Source organism: Daphnia magna, unplaced genomic scaffold (genome assembly GCF_020631705.1).
Source record: "Daphnia magna isolate NIES unplaced genomic scaffold, ASM2063170v1.1 Dm_contigs246, whole genome shotgun sequence".
NCBI classification, from domain to species: Eukaryota; Metazoa; Arthropoda; class Branchiopoda; order Diplostraca; family Daphniidae; genus Daphnia; species Daphnia magna.
Genome location: NW_025533200.1, coordinates 35,297 through 52,738, shown reverse-complemented (window position 1 = coordinate 52,738; position 17,442 = coordinate 35,297). Strand labels below are relative to the sequence as shown.

Here is a 17,442-nt window from a genome sequence, read left to right as displayed (position 1 = left end):
GTGTTTCCAGTTCTGGAAAGGTCCATTTTTACTGTAATGGTCCAGGATATAGTTGTAGAGGTTTTTTAGTTGGTACAACTTGTGTTTCCAGTTAGTGTATTTGTTAAATGTTGTAATGAGCCGGAATACGTCGTTATTAGTCTGTTTCGTAGTACTAGTCAATGTTGGGTTCCCGCAAAGGGCCTTATTATAGCTGCGCTTGAGTAGTTTCTTGTCGTATGTCATAATTTTGAAGTCGGTCATCATTTTTCGGGCGTGTTTTTTGAATATATCAATTGTAGACGAGTTTCGTCGTAATCTTAAAAATTGAGAGTACGGTATGGCCGAAAGGACATGACCGGGGTGATTGGAGGCTGGGTGTAAATAGGCTCCCGAGGCCGTTTCCTTAGTATAAGGTGAGATTTCAAGTGTGTTGGTAGAAGCTTTGAGGTGGATAGTGATATCCAAAAAATTGTCCGATTGGCTGGGCTGCGTGTGTGTATACGCTATATGCTCCGTAGTTATAGATTTAATTAATTCAGGTAGTTCGTTGGGTCCCGTGTGATTCGAGATGATGAGAATGTCGTCTATGAATCTTAGGAAGGTGATAAGCCAACCTGGAGGTCTTTCGATCACCGGTTGAGTAAGGTGGAACATATAGCAATTGGCGAAATAGACCGAGATACAACAACCCATGGCCGTGCCTTTGGTTTGGTGAAAAAACCGTATATCCTTGAAGTTAATGATAGAGTTGCATAAGACAGTGTTGAGAATTCTTTTGAATAGTGCTGGGTGGGGTGGTCGGAGTAGATTGTTTTGTTCCGCGACCTGTTGCAAGAATTCCAGGTTGCTGGTGTAGAATGAGGTTGCGGCCTCTATGCCAGGACCCCATGGTATGTTTGGGTATAGGCTGGTCACATCCATTGTGGTGATGAGTGTACCCTCAGGTAACTTTTGTTTAGGAAGTTTATCCACGAGGTCGCTAGTGTCAATTAGTGAACCCGGTATTCGGGGGGAGGAGGTGCAGTAACCTCTGTTATCAGTTTGTCGAGTAGATAAGTTCCTGATGTGAAGGTAGCAACAATTGGTCGCCCAGGAAATGTTAAGCTTGTTTTGTTTATGTCTTTGTGGGTTTTGGGCAGAAAGTAAATATATGCTCCACGTGTTTCGGTGGAGCGTATTGCTTCGTCCTCCATTGTTGTTATGTAACCATTAGCTAGTAGATTCTCAGAGAGAGTCTCACATAGGCAATGGATTCGTTGGAGGTGAGAGTGATACTCAGATAAGGTTAATTCCGTATACGTAGTTATGTCTGACAACTGTCTAGTTGCCTCCCTGTCGTAGGCGTCTGCTTCCCAGATTACTGTGTTCCGGCCTTTATCCGCTTTAAGGATGTGTAGTTTGGTTTCTGATTGAAGTTTCTCGATTGCTTCTATAATTGGTTGGGGAGTTCCCACATGTTCAGCACCGTTTGGTACGCTCATGATATTGTCCAGGATATCGATCACAGCTGGAATTTGTGTCCATGATCGGGTAGGGGGGTCCCAAGTGCTCGGGAGGAACTTAGTTAGTCGTCCCTTCCTTGTATTCGTACTGGAGTTATCTCCAAAATGTAGGCTGATGTTGATTGCTCTAATTAGTTTGCTGACACCTTGGTTAAGGTTGCTGGAGTTGGCTTCTTTCGCTTCCGGACTAATGTCCGATGGTATGAAGTTAAGTCCGAGGCAGAGGGCCTCAATCTCTTCATCAGAGATATTGTAGTGAGATTGGTTTATAAGGACCTGGTTTCGGAGCATCCGATTTAATGCCTTAACGGTCGGGTAGATATGGGGTTTGTAGCCCGTGCTGACCCTTGTTATAAAATTACGGTACGGAATTTCAGTACCTATGGTGTAGGTAAAAAATTTTTTTATTTTTCTCAAACAATTACAAATTATTATTGAATTGAGTACGTTGCTGAACCGGTTGTTGCTGAACCGGTTGAGGTGAGGCATAGACTAAGCCTGTTGGTTGGTTGGCGATTGCCGGGTTCCAATAGCCCTGTGGGGCTGCCAGCTGCTGGTTGAGCTGTTGTGGGGCTGGGTTGATGGCTATAGTTGGTGTACCAATGGTTGGTTGATACATTGGTTGCTCAGCTTGACGCTGGTTCCGGCTGTAATCATCCGGGCGGCGATATGATTGTCTGTCATAGTCGTCGTCACGCCAGTTGTTACGTCGGAAATTCTGGTTCCGGAATTCCTGTTGTATTTTTTTGCTCACCACCGAAGTGATATTATCGAGCCCGTGGCTAATAGCCTTCTTGATGGTGTCTTGGGTAGTGACCAGTTGTTTGCTAGAATTAGCTAATTGTGTAGCCCAGACATCATGTTGGATGTGGGAGGATATGCCTGTTTTGAAATCATCCGATTCCACCAGTGTTTTGGCATCGATGCCGTCTTTAAACATAAGTAGTTTAGCTACTTCATCGGTGGTTTCATTAACCACGACTTTTTCCAAATGAGCCAGTCCTTGACCTCATCACGGGCGAGGTGGAATGGTGCGCAAGGATGGTAGACATGTTTGCCTTGGTTACCCAAGTCAAGTGTGTAGAAGGAGTGCGGTATAGATACCGATGATGTCCAATTAATACGTCGAAAGAACGTATTCCATTTCGTGCCATTGCCCCCGTTATCGGTGGCTGGGATGATGATGAAGCTTAGATTATATTCTTTGCCTTCAATTGTCACGTAGTCACGTGATACATGCATGGCCCTATGGGAATAGTTATAGTTATATTCCCGTACCAGACAATGAGAGTATACATATAATTATGTATAGCTAAGTGGCAAGGTAGGTTCGCTTGCAAATTCACGCATTGTTATTTCACATGCGCAGAATCGCACGCGTCCCCTTAACCAGTATAGTGGCTATGGTAGCAGATCAAGGTTGTTTTTAAGTTCGTTGATCTGTCACCGTCCACGTCGATAGGTGGGGTAGAAATGGTCACTCATATAAAGTAAACACTACCACCCCACCCCTCGGTGCTGGAGGTAGTTCTCCTTATGTTGTTCTCACGGCTAATCAGACAAGAGACCACCGTAATAGGAACGAGAGCTTTATCGTACAAAAGTGGCCGACCGAAACAACCAGCGCTAATGTCCCGTAGTCTTATAGGCAGCCAAAAAAAAGGCGATACACCAAGCGTTAATACCGTTAACCAGCGTGATTAGTTGTATAACAGTCATAGACCGGTGGTCGTCTCGAGGAGCACGAGTGCGTAATGAATCGTGCGAAACCAAGCGAGTGCACCACTGCCCCCGCACCACAACGCTTCTACCGTTTGGGAAAATGAGCAATTGCTACTACCCGGTCGGAAAAATAGCGAAGAGTGCCGCGAGACAAACCCGAGCGTAAAAACTTACCGCACTGAGCGATAGGGCTTGTGTGATGAACGATTATGACCAATGAAGGCCTCCTCGAACAATCGTTATAGCTTCCATCGAGACTCATTAGTGTGCGGCCATACTCGGGAACGAGGAACGGGTGGCTGAACGCCATTAAAGCCCGCTAACTCATTATCAGTCTTGCCTAGCATTTTTTGTACCCTCACAGAATTGTCTCATGTTCCAACTTGCAGTTGTCTGTCTTTTTCAACCGTATAGAGAAATCCACGTGGTGAAAGTTGTCATCGGTACCCGCAGATGGGGCGACCGTGATCACGTGAATAATTAGTAATAACCCTCGTCCCATCTGAGGGTGGCGATGGTATCGTTTGTTCCGGATCCGTGATTGGATGGCCGTCAGGCGAAAATTACATAGTAATTATCGTTGTTCTTATCAAGCTAAACAATATAAAGTACGGAGGGAGATAGCGGAAAAAAGAGGTGTTTCTCCAGTTCGTCAGTAGGAAGTCTAAACCGTCCTCTTGCGAGGACAAGAATTTCGGCCCATTCCTATATTCTTATAGTTTAGATGGGCCGGCTGTGGCAGAGCCACAGCCACTGGACACCTTTTATGTAAGAAGAAAAAACTAAGTTTAACGATTACGGGAGGGCAGAAAAGAAAAAGAAAGAGTCTTATGATCTATAAGCTAAAAAAATAGTGGAAACTCGACCCTGCAGCCAAAGTTGGTCCACTTATCTACCTGACATTACGACAGGAACCACAGAATTCAGACAACACATAAGGCTAACGGGAGATCGGGTAGGTTGTGAACCGGGCTTGGCGGGTTGCGCTGTTTGACAACCCTCACGACTCAGAACGAGTGCGAGCCACAGTAACGGGTGCATTGCTCAATGACACCCTCACGATTAACCTTTTCGCCAGAGCGGCTGGGCCAGCCTCCAGCTAGATCGAGAACCGCCAAATGGTTGTAAGGTGGTTTGAAAACACACTACGAAGGGTTACTGGTCAAACCAGACCCGGCATAGCGGTAGCGTTTATCGATTACGCCAAACAGAATATTTGGTTTCCTAAACAGCTAACGGGAGGGCTAAGCTGACTTGGCCAGGATACATCACGTCTCCGTGGTCCATTTTTGCCGCCAGTAAGGCCAAGAACCGCTGAAAGGTCCCCAAATATTAAAGACGTTTATCGAGTACGTGAAACGAGCCTTATTACGTATACGCGCTGGAAGCCGCCGTATCGTCCCCCTGACGATTCACACGGGGCATGGGCGCATTGTATACGGTTGGGGTGCCAGGGCTTACAGGATGCTAGCCTTTAAAACATGCTTACATTTTTAGTTGTAGAATTCCCGAATGTAGGAAGGTGTAGTCGGCTCGTTGTGGAAGAGAACCGGAGCTGTTGGTGTCGTCTAATCAAGAATAGATTAGAGAGAGTTTAAAAAATATTCTTTGTATTTGAAAACAAAAAATATTGGCTGAGCAATTAAGGCCCATAGGGGAGAATCTAGAGATTCTCCGTTTAGGCTGTTTAAAAGTAGGTGTATATTCAACAAAAGTTGGTTCCGTGGCCGTCTGTTCGGCTGGCTTAATCTCAGGATGTTGGATTAAAGCGGTGGTTGGGACTTCAAGCAGTGGTAACTGAGTTTCGACAGGTTGGTTTGTCGTGTCTGATTCTTGGGTTCGTTCAGAGGCTGTAATATCAGCGACCTGTTTCAGTAGGGAGGCTGACGGGAGCCATAAGTAACGCCATTTCTTAGGCATCGTCCAACCACTAGGGTAAGGGCGCACAATCATGGAAAGTTGCTTGGTTGTGATTGTCTCGTAGTAACTGATGTGATGCTCGTGAACGGCATTGAGATCCCAAACTATCTTAGGGCTACGGAGGCCACGTAAAATTTCGATAGGATTCATTACCTATGCTGTTGTCGACGTCAAAGTGTCGTGGTACACGGGCAAAGTTGATGTGTGACAGTGGAAATGTCCAATTGCACTAATAACAATAGCCATAGTAAAATAACAAGGCTTAAAGAGTCAATAGTTAAACAAGTTAACTTACAAGGGTGTTGACGTAAAAAGTGTCGTGGTACACAGGCAAAAATTGGTGTGTGACAGTGGAAAATGTCCAATTGCACTAATAACAATAGCCATAGTAAAATAACAAGGCTTAAAGAATCAATAGTTAAACGAGTTAACTTACAAGGGTAGTAGTTCAGGAGGATCCTTAGACTGTTCTTACGCTGGTGACGGCTGGCTGGAGACTGAATCCCGTATGCCGTTTGCCCGCTTTATATACCCCTGTCAGGGGGTGGAGCTAATATTGCTCTGTCAGGGGTTGGTACAGACCCCGGACAAGTGTAATTTTGCTCTGTCCGGGGTTGGTACAGACCCCGGACAAGTGTTATTTTTAATTTTTTAATTTTTGCTCTGTCTGGGGTTGGTACAGACCCCAGACAAGTGTATTTTTGCTTTGTCTGGGGTTGGTACTGACCCCAGACAAGTGTATTTTGCTCTGTCCGGGGTTGGTACAGACCCCAGACACGTGTTATTTTAATTTTTGCTCTGTCCGGGGTTGGTACGTACCCCAGACAAGTGTATTTTTCATTTTTTGCTCTGTCCGGGGTTGGTACAGACCCCAGACACGTGTTATTTTAGTTTTTTGCTCTGTCCGGGGTTGGTACGTACCCCAGACAAGTGTATTTTTCATTATTTTGCTCTGTCCGGGGTTGGTACAGACCCCGGACAAGTGTATTTTTCATTATTTTGCATTATTTTGCTCTGTCCGGGGTTGGTACAGACCCCAGACACGTGTTTTTTTAATTTTTGCTCTGTCCGGGGTTAGTACAGACCCCAGACAAGTGTATTTTTAATATTTTGCTCTGTCCGGGGTTGGTACAGACCCCGGACACGTGTTATTTTAATTTTTGCTCTGTCCGGGGTTAGTACAGACCCCGGACAAGTGTATTTTTCATTATTTTGCATTATTTTGCTCTGTCCGGGGTTGGTACAGACCCCAGACAAGTGTATTTTTCATTATTTTGCATTATTTTGCTCTGTCCGGGGTTGGTACAGACCCCAGACACGTGTTATTTTAATTTTTGCTCTGTCCGGGGTTAGTACAGACCCCAGACAAGTGTATTTTTTTGTTATTTTGCTCTGTCCGGGGTTGGTACAGACCCCGGACACGTGTTATTTTAATTTTTGCTCTGTCCGGGGTTGGTACAGACCCCGGACAAGTGTATTTTTCATTATTTTGCATTATTTTGCTCTGTCCGGGGTTGGTACAGACCCCGGACAAGTGTATTTTTCATTATTTTGCATTATTTTGCCCTGTCCGGGGTTGGTACATACCCCAGACACGTGTTATTTTAATTTTTTGCTCTGTCCGGGGTTAGTACAGACCCCAGTCAAGTGTATTTTTTATTATTTTGCTCTGTCCGGGGTTGGTACAGACCCTGGACACGTGTTATTTTAATTATTTGCTCTGTCCGGGGTTGGTACAGACCCCGGACAAGTGTACCTTTCACCACTTTGCATTGTTTTGCTCTGTCCGGGGTTGGTACAGACCCCGGACAAGTGTATTTTTCATTATTTTGCATTATTTTGCTCTGTCCGGGGTTGGTACAAACCCCAGACACGTGTTATTTTAATTTTTGCTCTGTCCGGGGTTAGTACAGACCCCAGACAAGTGTATTTTTTATTATTTTGCTCTGTCCGGGGTTGGTACAGACCCCGGACACGTGTTATTTTAATTTTTTGCTCTGTCCGGGGTTGGTACAGACCCCGGACAAGTGTAGTTTTCATTATTTTGCATTATTTTGCTCTGTCCGGGGTTGGTACAGACCCCGGACAAGTGTATTTTTCATTATTTTGCATTATTTTTTGCTCTGTCCGGGGTTGGTACAGACCCCAGACACGTGTTATTTTTAATTTTTGCTCTGTCCGGGGTTAGTACAGACCCCAGACAAGTGTATTTTTTATTATTTTGCTCTGTCCGGGGTTGGTACATACCCCGGACACGTGTTATTTTAATTTTTTGCTCTGTCCGGGGTTGGTACAGACCCCGGACAAGTGTATTTATCATTATTTTGCTCTGTCCGGGGTTGGTACAGACCCCGGACAAGTGTATTTTTCATTATTTTGCATAATTCTGCTCTGTCCGGGGTTGGTACAGACCCCAGACACGTGTTATCAATAAGCCGTATATAAGGGTAGACAATCCAGTGTCAAGATCAGTTCGTTTTCATCAGTTGCATTGGTAAGTCAAGCTTTCTCTGCTCTAAGTATTTGTTTTTTGTTAATTTATTATTATTGTTCTCTTTTTTTATTTTTCCATTCAGGATAGTATTTATCGGAGATGGCGGAAGGTGGAAATAATGATCCGGCTGATTTAGATGCCGTTAGCATTCAGAGCGATGCGTCAACCGAGATACTCTATATACCAGAGGGCCAGGTAGTTCCAGTTGTGGATTTAATTACTCCATCAACAACTCCTGATAGTAGTGTACATTTTGTATCACCATCCGGGAGTTCTTGTTCTGATTTGATTGATTCCGATGGAGAGTCTATATGTGATCCCCCATGTTGGATGAATCGGATTATAGTATGTCAATTCCCTCCCCTTGGAATTCGTCTGAAGAGGATCAGATTGTGTATCGAAGGCCAATTTCACCCTCTACATCATTGTTTTCATTAAAGTCCTCGTATTCTGGATCGTTTACCGGATCGGAGCTGTCTTTAGAGAGCTCGGCTGTGTCAGAAGACCTTTTGTTTTGTTGTTCAGAAAGCTCACTGTGTAGTGATGATTCTTAATTTGGAAATAAATAAGATGTTTCATCCGGTGTCTTCTGGTTATCTTTCGTTTTATTCAAAAACGGATGATACCTCCGTTGGTTAAAAAACCTCCAAGTAGGTTGATATTCAATTATTTGAATGTTAATTACTAAGCCGGAGGGCTTAGGTGCTGAATTTGTAGTCATTTTAGTTCAGTTGTTAAGGTTAGGATACGGCCTGTTCTAAGTAGCCTAAATGGCTACAGATGGCAGGGGAAGGTAGTGCCAAAAGCATCGAGTCCTTCGCGAAAAGATGTTCCGTATCAAAGGAATTATTAATCATCCATGTTGTAGTATGTTAATCTCGGGAAAAACAAGTTTCCTCAATAACCAACCGTTCATTTTATTATCTGGTTGTAAGGAGACCATTTTGTCTCGGGACGAAATAAAATATTAGGTCTTAATTTATTCTGACCGTTTGGTATATATTTTTCCGTAAATGTAGGAAATTCAAAGGTTTAGGTGCGGCTAACTCATTGTTATTGAGACTAGGCCTCACTCATCTTCCATTCATCATCCCAATCACACGCACACCTCATCTCTTCCCAAAATCTTTTCGCTGTCTTTTTTAAGATAATACAAATATGGAGCTATCCACATCGGATGAGGATATGCCTCAGCTTTTCTTTGAGGGCCGGGTATTCACGGAATCCCGCGATACTTTCGGTTCTCCAATTTGGATAGATCGGCTCGATCTCAATTGCTACGCACAGGGAGCCAGGGAACCCCAAGGGGTTCCTTGACTTGTAAAAGTCACAACGTCCTCCGGGATGCGCACTGCCGTCGCATCGAAGGTGTGTGCGGAGTGGCTCCCGGAGGGGAACATGATCATAGAGACCCGGTGGCAGCCGAAATACGTTATCTTCGGGTAAGGTATTTGGCCCGGGTTTTTTGCTGCGAGGAACGGTCAGCGGTAGGGTTGACGGCCTACCTCGGTGGGTTGGTTGACATCTACCGGCTACCCTGGACACCGAGGGCGCTAATGCGTAGTATGATGGACATGGCGGCCACCTGTGTGCGCACAGGTCGGATCTGGCCCCATGTCCTCCCTTGGGCAGACCCTGAGTCACCCGAGCGTGCCCTTCATTATGGGCGGCTTCGGGCCGCTCAAGGAAGACGGGACGCCCGTATCGCCATGCAAGGCCAATGGGAGCAACTTGGTAATGGTGCCCAGGTACCAGAACCAGTTGCTGGGTTCGACCCGGAGGTCTTTGCTATGGATGGTGCGGTGCCCCTGGTACCGGGCCCGGAGTTGGCCGAATTCATGGGTGAAGTGGCCCCAGTAGAATTGGATGAAGGGTTGCCGGTGCAAAATGCCCCGGTTCCCGATTTGGAAGGGTTCGGGGCGTGGGTGGAGGCAGTAATGCCGACCCCGCTCCCCAACCCGTGGATGTGGAACCCGAGGTTCTAGAGCAGATGGGGCCAGAAAGGAATCTGGCCATCCAGGAATTGGATGAAATGGATGCCTTTTTGGCGGAGTTGATGGGCCAATAAAGTGGCTGAGTTTTGATTTGATTTTTTTCATTATTCAAAAAACCAACAAAAAGACAAAAAAAATATAAAAAACAAAAATACAAAAAAACAGTTTATTACTAAACCTTTTTTAGGGCGGGTGGGTGGGGCCATTAACATCAGGCCAGGTCTCTTAAGACCATATTCACATTGAATACAAGTATATTTGGTGCAAAACATATGCAAGAGTACCAAACTTTAAATCCATACTTTGTTTATATGGGTCGTGACATTAGCCGAGTCAATTGTTATGCTCAGTATATGGAATATGAGTGGTTTGATCGGGGCTATGGGGGCAGATGCCCTAGCCTGAGATGGTTCCCGTTTTGAGGGTTTGGTAGTAATTAACTCATAATATGAGGTAACAAGTTTGTATTGCTGGCTAATTGTTTTGGAAATGGTCGGTTTTTCCGGTTTATCCGCCTCCGTGTATTCGTGTAGTTGATAATGTAATTGCCTTTATGACATAAGAGTAGCCCGCCTGGGTCATTCCCCCGGGGCTGTGATAGGCAAAGCTGCCTACCACCGGGGGTATGCCTTTAGGTTAGGTGTTTTGTTCGTTATTTTGGCTTGTACGGCACAAGATCCCCTTACAGGGTTGGCTTTCAAGCGCATGCAAGATTAAAATTAAAAAGTAATTGATTTTATATGGATTTAGGTCAGGGCTGGCAGAAATAAACAAGTTTAAGAAAGAGCCGTGCTAGTTGTGTGTAATCCATGTGTGATGGAGAGACAGCGAAGAAAAAACCGCTTCACCCAGGGTGCAATGGACAAAGGCGTCGGGTCACAAGGGTCCCGCACAGGCGTACGCTTCCACCCCGGCAATGGTTTGTCTAGCTTGGCTGAAATCATCCATGCTGGGGTGGTGCTGGTCAGTCGGGTTCACGTGTAACCTTCGGACCCGTCCCGTATGCATAGACCGGGGCTGAGGTAATCACTTCCATCATAGGCTGTTGAGCAGTTGAAAGGTTACAACTGTTGGAGAGGGTAATCAGGATACCCGCTGGATTGGTTCGTCCAAGTAGTGGATTTTTATAGGAGAAAGGTTTGCCCCAACTCAGGGTGTACTCGCCCAACGGAGTGCGTAGGGTAACAAGGGCCCCGCACAGGCGTACGCTCCCACCCCCGCAGCGGTTAGTCTAGTTTGGCTGAGATCTTCCCCGCCGGGATGGTGCTGGTCAGTCGGGTTCCCGTGCACTCCCCGCAGCCGTCCAGTACGACATTGACCGAGGCTGAGGTAGCCCTTCTTGCCATATATTGAGGAAAAGCAACCGCTTATTGGGGATACCCATGATATCCGTTGATTGATTTTTCCCAGTGATGGGTAGTTAGATGTGTAAGCCTCGGGGCAATACCATGTAATTATGGATTGAACCACAACCGTTCTGTTTAAGGTTGATTTTGGCATGAGAACCATTCGGATGATAGAGAGGGTATAACCGACCCTTCCGAAAATTATGTTGTGTTTGGTCGAGAATAATTGAACTGATTTGTTCGAGGGTTTTATCAGGGGGTCGGGTTAGGTTAGGCTAGGTTCGGTTTGGTTAGGATAGTTAAGTTTTATAGGTTGTCAGGGGATTGGGTTAGGTTAGGCCAGGTTAGGATTGGTTAGGCTCGTGGGTTTTTTTAGGTTGTCAGGGGAATGGGTTAGGTTAGGCCAGGTCAGGTTTAGTTAGGATATTAAGACCATTTTTTGGTGATAGTTAGGTTAAGTAAAGTAGGTTAATTTGTTAGGTTAAAGTGGGGTAGGTTTATTCCAGGTAGGTTAATTTTTAGGTTTATGTAGTGTAGGTTAATTATAGGTTTGTTCCAGGTAGGTTAATTTTAGGTTTATGTAGTGTAGGTTAATTATAGGTTTGTTCTTAGGGTAGGTTTTTTTTCAGGATTATTTTTTAGGATAAGCAAAGTTAGGTTTAAGGTAGGTTTGATTATTTCGAACTCAGTCAATTGTTTTCATGTTCCAATTTGTTTATTATAAGTCCGAGTTGATAGGACACATTTCGTAGCATCGCGGGCAGAAAAACTGGTACAATGCTTGTGGGTGTTGTTCCACCATTTTCAATGGTGGGTACCAATAGGGTTGGGCAACAGGCCAATTCGAGACAATTAATGTACATACATTTGTGGCGTCTAGGATTGTCGCGTTGGTTTTTTAACCATTCAACGTCGTCTTTGGATGGCCGTGTGGCGAGTTTGATAGATAGTGGTCCGTTGTTGGTTACGGGGTGCAGGACCTCGAACACAAGAGGCGAGAAGTAAATCGCTTTAAAGTCACATAAGTTCGCGGTAAATCCTATTGGTAGGTTAAACCAGTAAATGTAGTTTTGTGGTAGGGTTAATAATTTCATAGGATCCTGGTTCTGGTCCCCCGGGTCGAATCGGATTTGTCTATATGCGATCCGTTTGATTGCGGTCCCGGAGAGACCCGCATGGTTATAGATAGAAATATCCAGTGTGATCCATGTGTCGTCACTCTTGAGTAGGTGTTGGAAGTGCTCCGGCAACCGGGAGTAATAACGGATCGGTTGGTTACCTAATTCCTCGTGGAGAGCGATTAGGTCGAGCCAAGCGAGGCCTGTTGCCAAGCCCTCTCTGTTGCATAATTGCGTGAGGTTTTCTTGTTGTAAGAGCACCTCAAGGTGTTTGTTGAATGGAAAAGACCTGGAACAGTCATAAGAAAAGGCAACCAAATGAGTTGGCTCAGTTTGGTGGTAGTATCCCTTGTGTTCAGTAGTTGGTGTTTATTTAATTATTAAGCTGCCCCCCGGTGACCCCTTTTAAGTCGATGAAGAACGTTTGGCCCTGGATGGTCAACAACCATATTACAATCAAACTAATTGGCACCGTAATAGGTAAGAAACCAGTGTGTGATTTTTTGTTGTTGTTGTTGTTGTTGTCTTTGCATTCTTCTGGTTGGTCCAGAAGAATGATGAGATGTCTTATTACCCGATTGGTATGTTTAGCACGGTGTTTTATTCAATGGAAAGGACTTGAGCAGACTTTTTCCAGGAAAGGACAACCAGTTTATTAGGAAGTGCAAGTGTTATACAGAACTTATTGTTGTGTTAAGGCTGAGAGTGCAGCCAGGTGTTTGGCTGTGGGCACCAAAGGCTCCAATAATTCAAAATCTTCACGGCCGATCGAGATCCAGTCATGGGATCCAGTTTGCGAGAGGAATTTGTAGATCGGCCTAAAGGGCCGGGATGATGCAGGTGCGATTCTGGAGAAGTGATACGCTGTATTTCCATTATACAAAATGGTTCCGCGGTGTTTTGGTTGGGTAGGTGTTAACATATAGTATTCTTTAAGGGTTTTCCCCTTCCGTCGAAGGTAGGTGTTGCCCCAGTCAAGGCTTCCCTGCCTGGATGTTAGTCCCCGATCCAGTATTCTTTGTACTGTGCCCGAGTTGGTGTTCCCTTGTCGGGTTTCGACGATGTGGGCCGCCCAGTCGAGATTGATATGTTGGGCCTGGTCTGGCATGTTGCTGGTTTGTGTTGGTGAATTCCAGCGTGGTGTAAGGGCTGTGGAGGCTTGGGTAGCTTCTGCCTGGTTGCGATGTATCGTGCTGGGTACTGGTGAGTCCCATGTTAGCCTGCGTCCCACCTGGGTAGGTGTTGAACGGTTTCTTGATTTGTCCAGAAAATCTGGAGTTAATGCTAGGTCCGTTAGTGAAGACGATTGCGGGACGCTTAGCTTGGAGTACCCGAATGTGTTTCCAGTTCTGGAAAGGTCCATTTTTACTGTAATGGTCCAGGATATAGTTGTAGAGGTTTTTTAGTTGGTACAACTTGTGTTTCCAGTTAGTGTATTTGTTAAATGTTGTAATGAGCCGGAATACGTCGTTATTAGTCTGTTTCGTAGTACTAGTCAATGTTGGGTTCCCGCAAAGGGCCTTATTATAGCTGCGCTTGAGTAGTTTCTTGTCGTATGTCATAATTTTGAAGTCGGTCATCATTTTTCGGGCGTGTTTTTGAATATATCAATTGTAGACGAGTTTCGTCGTAATCTTAAAAATTGAGAGTACGGTATGGCCGAAAGGACATGACCGGGGTGATTGGAGGCTGGGTGTAAATAGGCTCCCGAGGCCGTTTCCTTAGTATAAGGTGAGATTTCAAGTGTGTTGGTAGAAGCTTTGAGGTGGATAGTGATATCCAAAAAATTGTCCGATTGGCTGGGCTGCGTGTGTGTATACGCTATATGCTCCGTAGTTATAGATTTAATTAATTCAGGTAGTTCGTTGGGTCCCGTGTGATTCGAGATGATGAGAATGTCGTCTATGAATCTTAGGAAGGTGATAAGCCAACCTGGAGGTCTTTCGATCACCGGTTGAGTAAGGTGGAACATATAGCAATTGGCGAAATAGACCGAGATACAACAACCCATGGCCGTGCCTTTGGTTTGGTGAAAAAACCGTATATCCTTGAAGTTAATGATAGAGTTGCATAAGACAGTGTTGAGAATTCTTTTGAATAGTGCTGGGTGGGGTGGTCGGAGTAGATTGTTTTGTTCCGCGACCTGTTGCAAGAATTCCAGGTTGCTGGTGTAGAATGAGGTTGCGGCCTCTATGCCAGGACCCCATGGTATGTTTGGGTATAGGCTGGTCACATCCATTGTGGTGATGAGTGTACCCTCAGGTAACTTTTGTTTAGGAAGTTTATCCACGAGGTCGCTAGTGTCAATTAGTGAACCCGGTATTCGGGGGAGGAGAGGTGCAGTAACCTCTGTTATCAGTTTGTCGAGTAGATAAGTTCCTGATGTGAAGGTAGCAACAATTGGTCGCCCAGGAAATGTTAAGCTTGTTTTGTTTATGTCTTTGTGGGTTTTGGGCAGAAAGTAAATATATGCTCCACGTGTTTCGGTGGAGCGTATTGCTTCGTCCTCCATTGTTGTTATGTAACCATTAGCTAGTAGATTCTCAGAGAGAGTCTCACATAGGCAATGGATTCGTTGGAGGTGAGAGTGATACTCAGATAAGGTTAATTCCGTATACGTAGTTATGTCTGACAACTGTCTAGTTGCCTCCCTGTCGTAGGCGTCTGCTTCCCAGATTACTGTGTTCCGGCCTTTATCCGCTTTAAGGATGTGTAGTTTGGTTTCTGATTGAAGTTTCTCGATTGCTTCTATAATTGGTTGGGGAGTTCCCACATGTTCAGCACCGTTTGGTACGCTCATGATATTGTCCAGGATATCGATCACAGCTGGAATTTGTGTCCATGATCGGGTAGGGGGGTCCCAAGTGCTCGGGAGGAACTTAGTTAGTCGTCCCTTCCTTGTATTCGTACTGGAGTTATCTCCAAAATGTAGGCTGATGTTGATTGCTCTAATTAGTTTGCTGACACCTTGGTTAAGGTTGCTGGAGTTGGCTTCTTTCGCTTCCGGACTAATGTCCGATGGTATGAAGTTAAGTCCGAGGCAGAGGGCCTCAATCTCTTCATCAGAGATATTGTAGTGAGATTGGTTTATAAGGACCTGGTTTCGGAGCATCCGATTTAATGCCTTAACGGTCGGGTAGATATGGGGTTTGTAGCCCGTGCTGACCCTTGTTATAAAATTACGGTACGGAATTTCAGTACCTATGGTGTAGGTAAAAAATTTTTTATTTTTCTCAAACAATTACAAATTATTATTGAATTGAGTACGTTGCTGAACCGGTTGTTGCTGAACCGGTTGAGGTGAGGCATAGACTAAGCCTGTTGGTTGGTTGGCGATTGCCGGGTTCCAATAGCCCTGTGGGGCTGCCAGCTGCTGGTTGAGCTGTTGTGGGGCTGGGTTGATGGCTATAGTTGGTGTACCAATGGTTGGTTGATACATTGGTTGCTCAGCTTGACGCTGGTTCCGGCTGTAATCATCCGGGCGGCGATATGATTGTCTGTCATAGTCGTCGTCACGCCAGTTGTTACGTCGGAAATTCTGGTTCCGGAATTCCTGTTGTATTTTTTTGCTCACCACCGAAGTGATATTATCGAGCCCGTGGCTAATAGCCTTCTTGATGGTGTCTTGGGTAGTGACCAGTTGTTTGCTAGAATTAGCTAATTGTGTAGCCCAGACATCATGTTGGATGTGGGAGGATATGCCTGTTTTGAAATCATCCGATTCCACCAGTGTTTTGGCATCGATGCCGTCTTTAAACATAAGTAGTTTAGCTACTTCATCGGTGGTTTCATTAACCACGACTTTTTTCCAAATGAGCCAGTCCTTGACCTCATCACGGGCGAGGTGGAATGGTGCGCAAGGATGGTAGACATGTTTGCCTTGGTTACCCAAGTCAAGTGTGTAGAAGGAGTGCGGTATAGATACCGATGATGTCCAATTAATACGTCGAAAGAACGTATTCCATTTCGTGCCATTGCCCCCGTTATCGGTGGCTGGGATGATGATGAAGCTTAGATTATATTCTTTGCCTTCAATTGTCACGTAGTCACGTGATACATGCATGGCCCTATGGGAATAGTTATAGTTATATTCCCGTACCAGACAATGAGAGTATACATATAATTATGTATAGCTAAGTGGCAAGGTAGGTTCGCTTGCAAATTCACGCATTGTTATTTCACATGCGCAGAATCGCACGCGTCCCCTTAACCAGTATAGTGGCTATGGTAGCAGATCAAGGTTGTTTTTAAGTTCGTTGATCTGTCACCGTCCACGTCGATAGGTGGGGTAGAAATGGTCACTCATATAAAGTAAACACTACCACCCCACCCCTCGGTGCTGGAGGTAGTTCTCCTTATGTTGTTCTCACGGCTAATCAGACAAGAGACCACCGTAATAGGAACGAGAGCTTTATCGTACAAAAGTGGCCGACCGAAACAACCAGCGCTAATGTCCCGTAGTCTTATAGGCAGCCAAAAAAAGGCGATACACCAAGCGTTAATACCGTTAACCAGCGTGATTAGTTGTATAACAGTCATAGACCGGTGGTCGTCTCGAGGAGCACGAGTGCGTAATGAATCGTGCGAAACCAAGCGAGTGCACCACTGCCCCCGCACCACAACGCTTCTACCGTTTGGGAAAATGAGCAATTGCTACTACCCGGTCGGAAAAATAGCGAAGAGTGCCGCGAGACAAACCCGAGCGTAAAAACTTACCGCACTGAGCGATAGGGCTTGTGTGATGAACGATTATGACCAATGAAGGCCTCCTCGAACAATCGTTATAGCTTCCATCGAGACTCATTAGTGTGCGGCCATACTCGGGAACGAGGAACGGGTGGCTGAACGCCATTAAAGCCCGCTAACTCATTATCAGTCTTGCCAAGCATTTTTGTACCCTCACAGAATTGTCTCATGTTCCAACTTGCAGTTGTCTGTCTTTTTCAACCGTATAGAGAAATCCACGTGGTGAAAGTTGTCATCGGTACCCGCAGATGGGGCGACCGTGATCACGTGAATAATTAGTAATAACCCTCGTCCCATCTGAGGGTGGCGATGGTATCGTTTGTTCCGGATCCGTGATTGGATGGCCGTCAGGCGAAAATTACATAGTAATTATCGTTGTTCTTATCAAGCTAAACAATATAAAGTACGGAGGGAGATAGCGGAAAAAAGAGGTGTTTCTCCAGTTCGTCAGTAGGAAGTCTAAACCGTCCTCTTGCGAGGACAAGAATTTCGGCCCATTCCTATATTCTTATAGTTTAGATGGGCCGGCTGTGGCAGAGCCACAGCCACTGGACACCTTTTATGTAAGAAGAAAAAACTAAGTTTAACGATTACGGGAGGGCAGAAAAGAAAAAGAAA

At 45.3% G+C, this 17,442-nt stretch overlaps 2 protein-coding genes and 1 long non-coding RNA gene across 3 annotated transcripts; all 3 read right to left on the bottom strand.

The window, feature by feature from the left end:
* Positions 1-971: 971 nt before the first annotated feature.
* Positions 972-2,440, bottom strand: LOC123467848. The gene is made up of 2 exons (XM_045167617.1): positions 1,932-2,440; positions 972-1,864 (listed from the first exon to the last, which is right to left on the bottom strand). The coding sequence occupies exons 1-2, from the start codon at positions 2,422-2,424 to the stop codon at positions 972-974; spliced, it is 1,386 nt and encodes a 461-aa protein (XP_045023552.1). The 5' UTR covers positions 2,425-2,440.
* A 1,895-nt stretch (positions 2,441-4,335) lies between these two features.
* Positions 4,336-5,608, bottom strand: LOC123467851. The gene is made up of 4 exons (XR_006641948.1): positions 5,563-5,608; positions 5,422-5,496; positions 5,280-5,355; positions 4,336-4,774 (listed from the first exon to the last, which is right to left on the bottom strand). It is a non-coding gene; the product is annotated as an uncharacterized LOC123467851 (long non-coding RNA).
* Positions 5,609-13,657: 8,049 nt separating this feature from the next.
* Positions 13,658-16,672, bottom strand: LOC123467847. Its single transcript, XM_045167616.1, has 2 exons — positions 15,346-16,672; positions 13,658-15,279 (listed from the first exon to the last, which is right to left on the bottom strand). The coding sequence occupies exons 1-2, from the start codon at positions 16,139-16,141 to the stop codon at positions 13,658-13,660; spliced, it is 2,418 nt and encodes an 805-aa protein (XP_045023551.1). The 5' UTR covers positions 16,142-16,672.
* Between the last annotated feature and the right edge of the window lie 770 nt (positions 16,673-17,442).

What these genes read in the sequence shown, in the direction of transcription:
- LOC123467848 (XM_045167617.1), bottom strand. Translation starts at nt 2,424, where the DNA reads ATGTTTAAAGACGGCATCGATGCCAAAACACTGGTGGAATCGGATGAT. An exon ending in GCAACAACCGGTTCAGCAAC is followed by an intron (nt 1,865 to 1,931) that starts GTACTCAATTCA and finishes CCTACACCATAG; the next exon opens with GTACTGAAATTCCGTACCGT.
- LOC123467847 (XM_045167616.1), bottom strand. Translation starts at nt 16,141, where the DNA reads ATGCATGTATCACGTGACTACGTGACAATTGAAGGCAAAGAATATAAT. An exon ending in GCAACAACCGGTTCAGCAAC is followed by an intron (nt 15,280 to 15,345) that starts GTACTCAATTCA and finishes CCTACACCATAG; the next exon opens with GTACTGAAATTCCGTACCGT.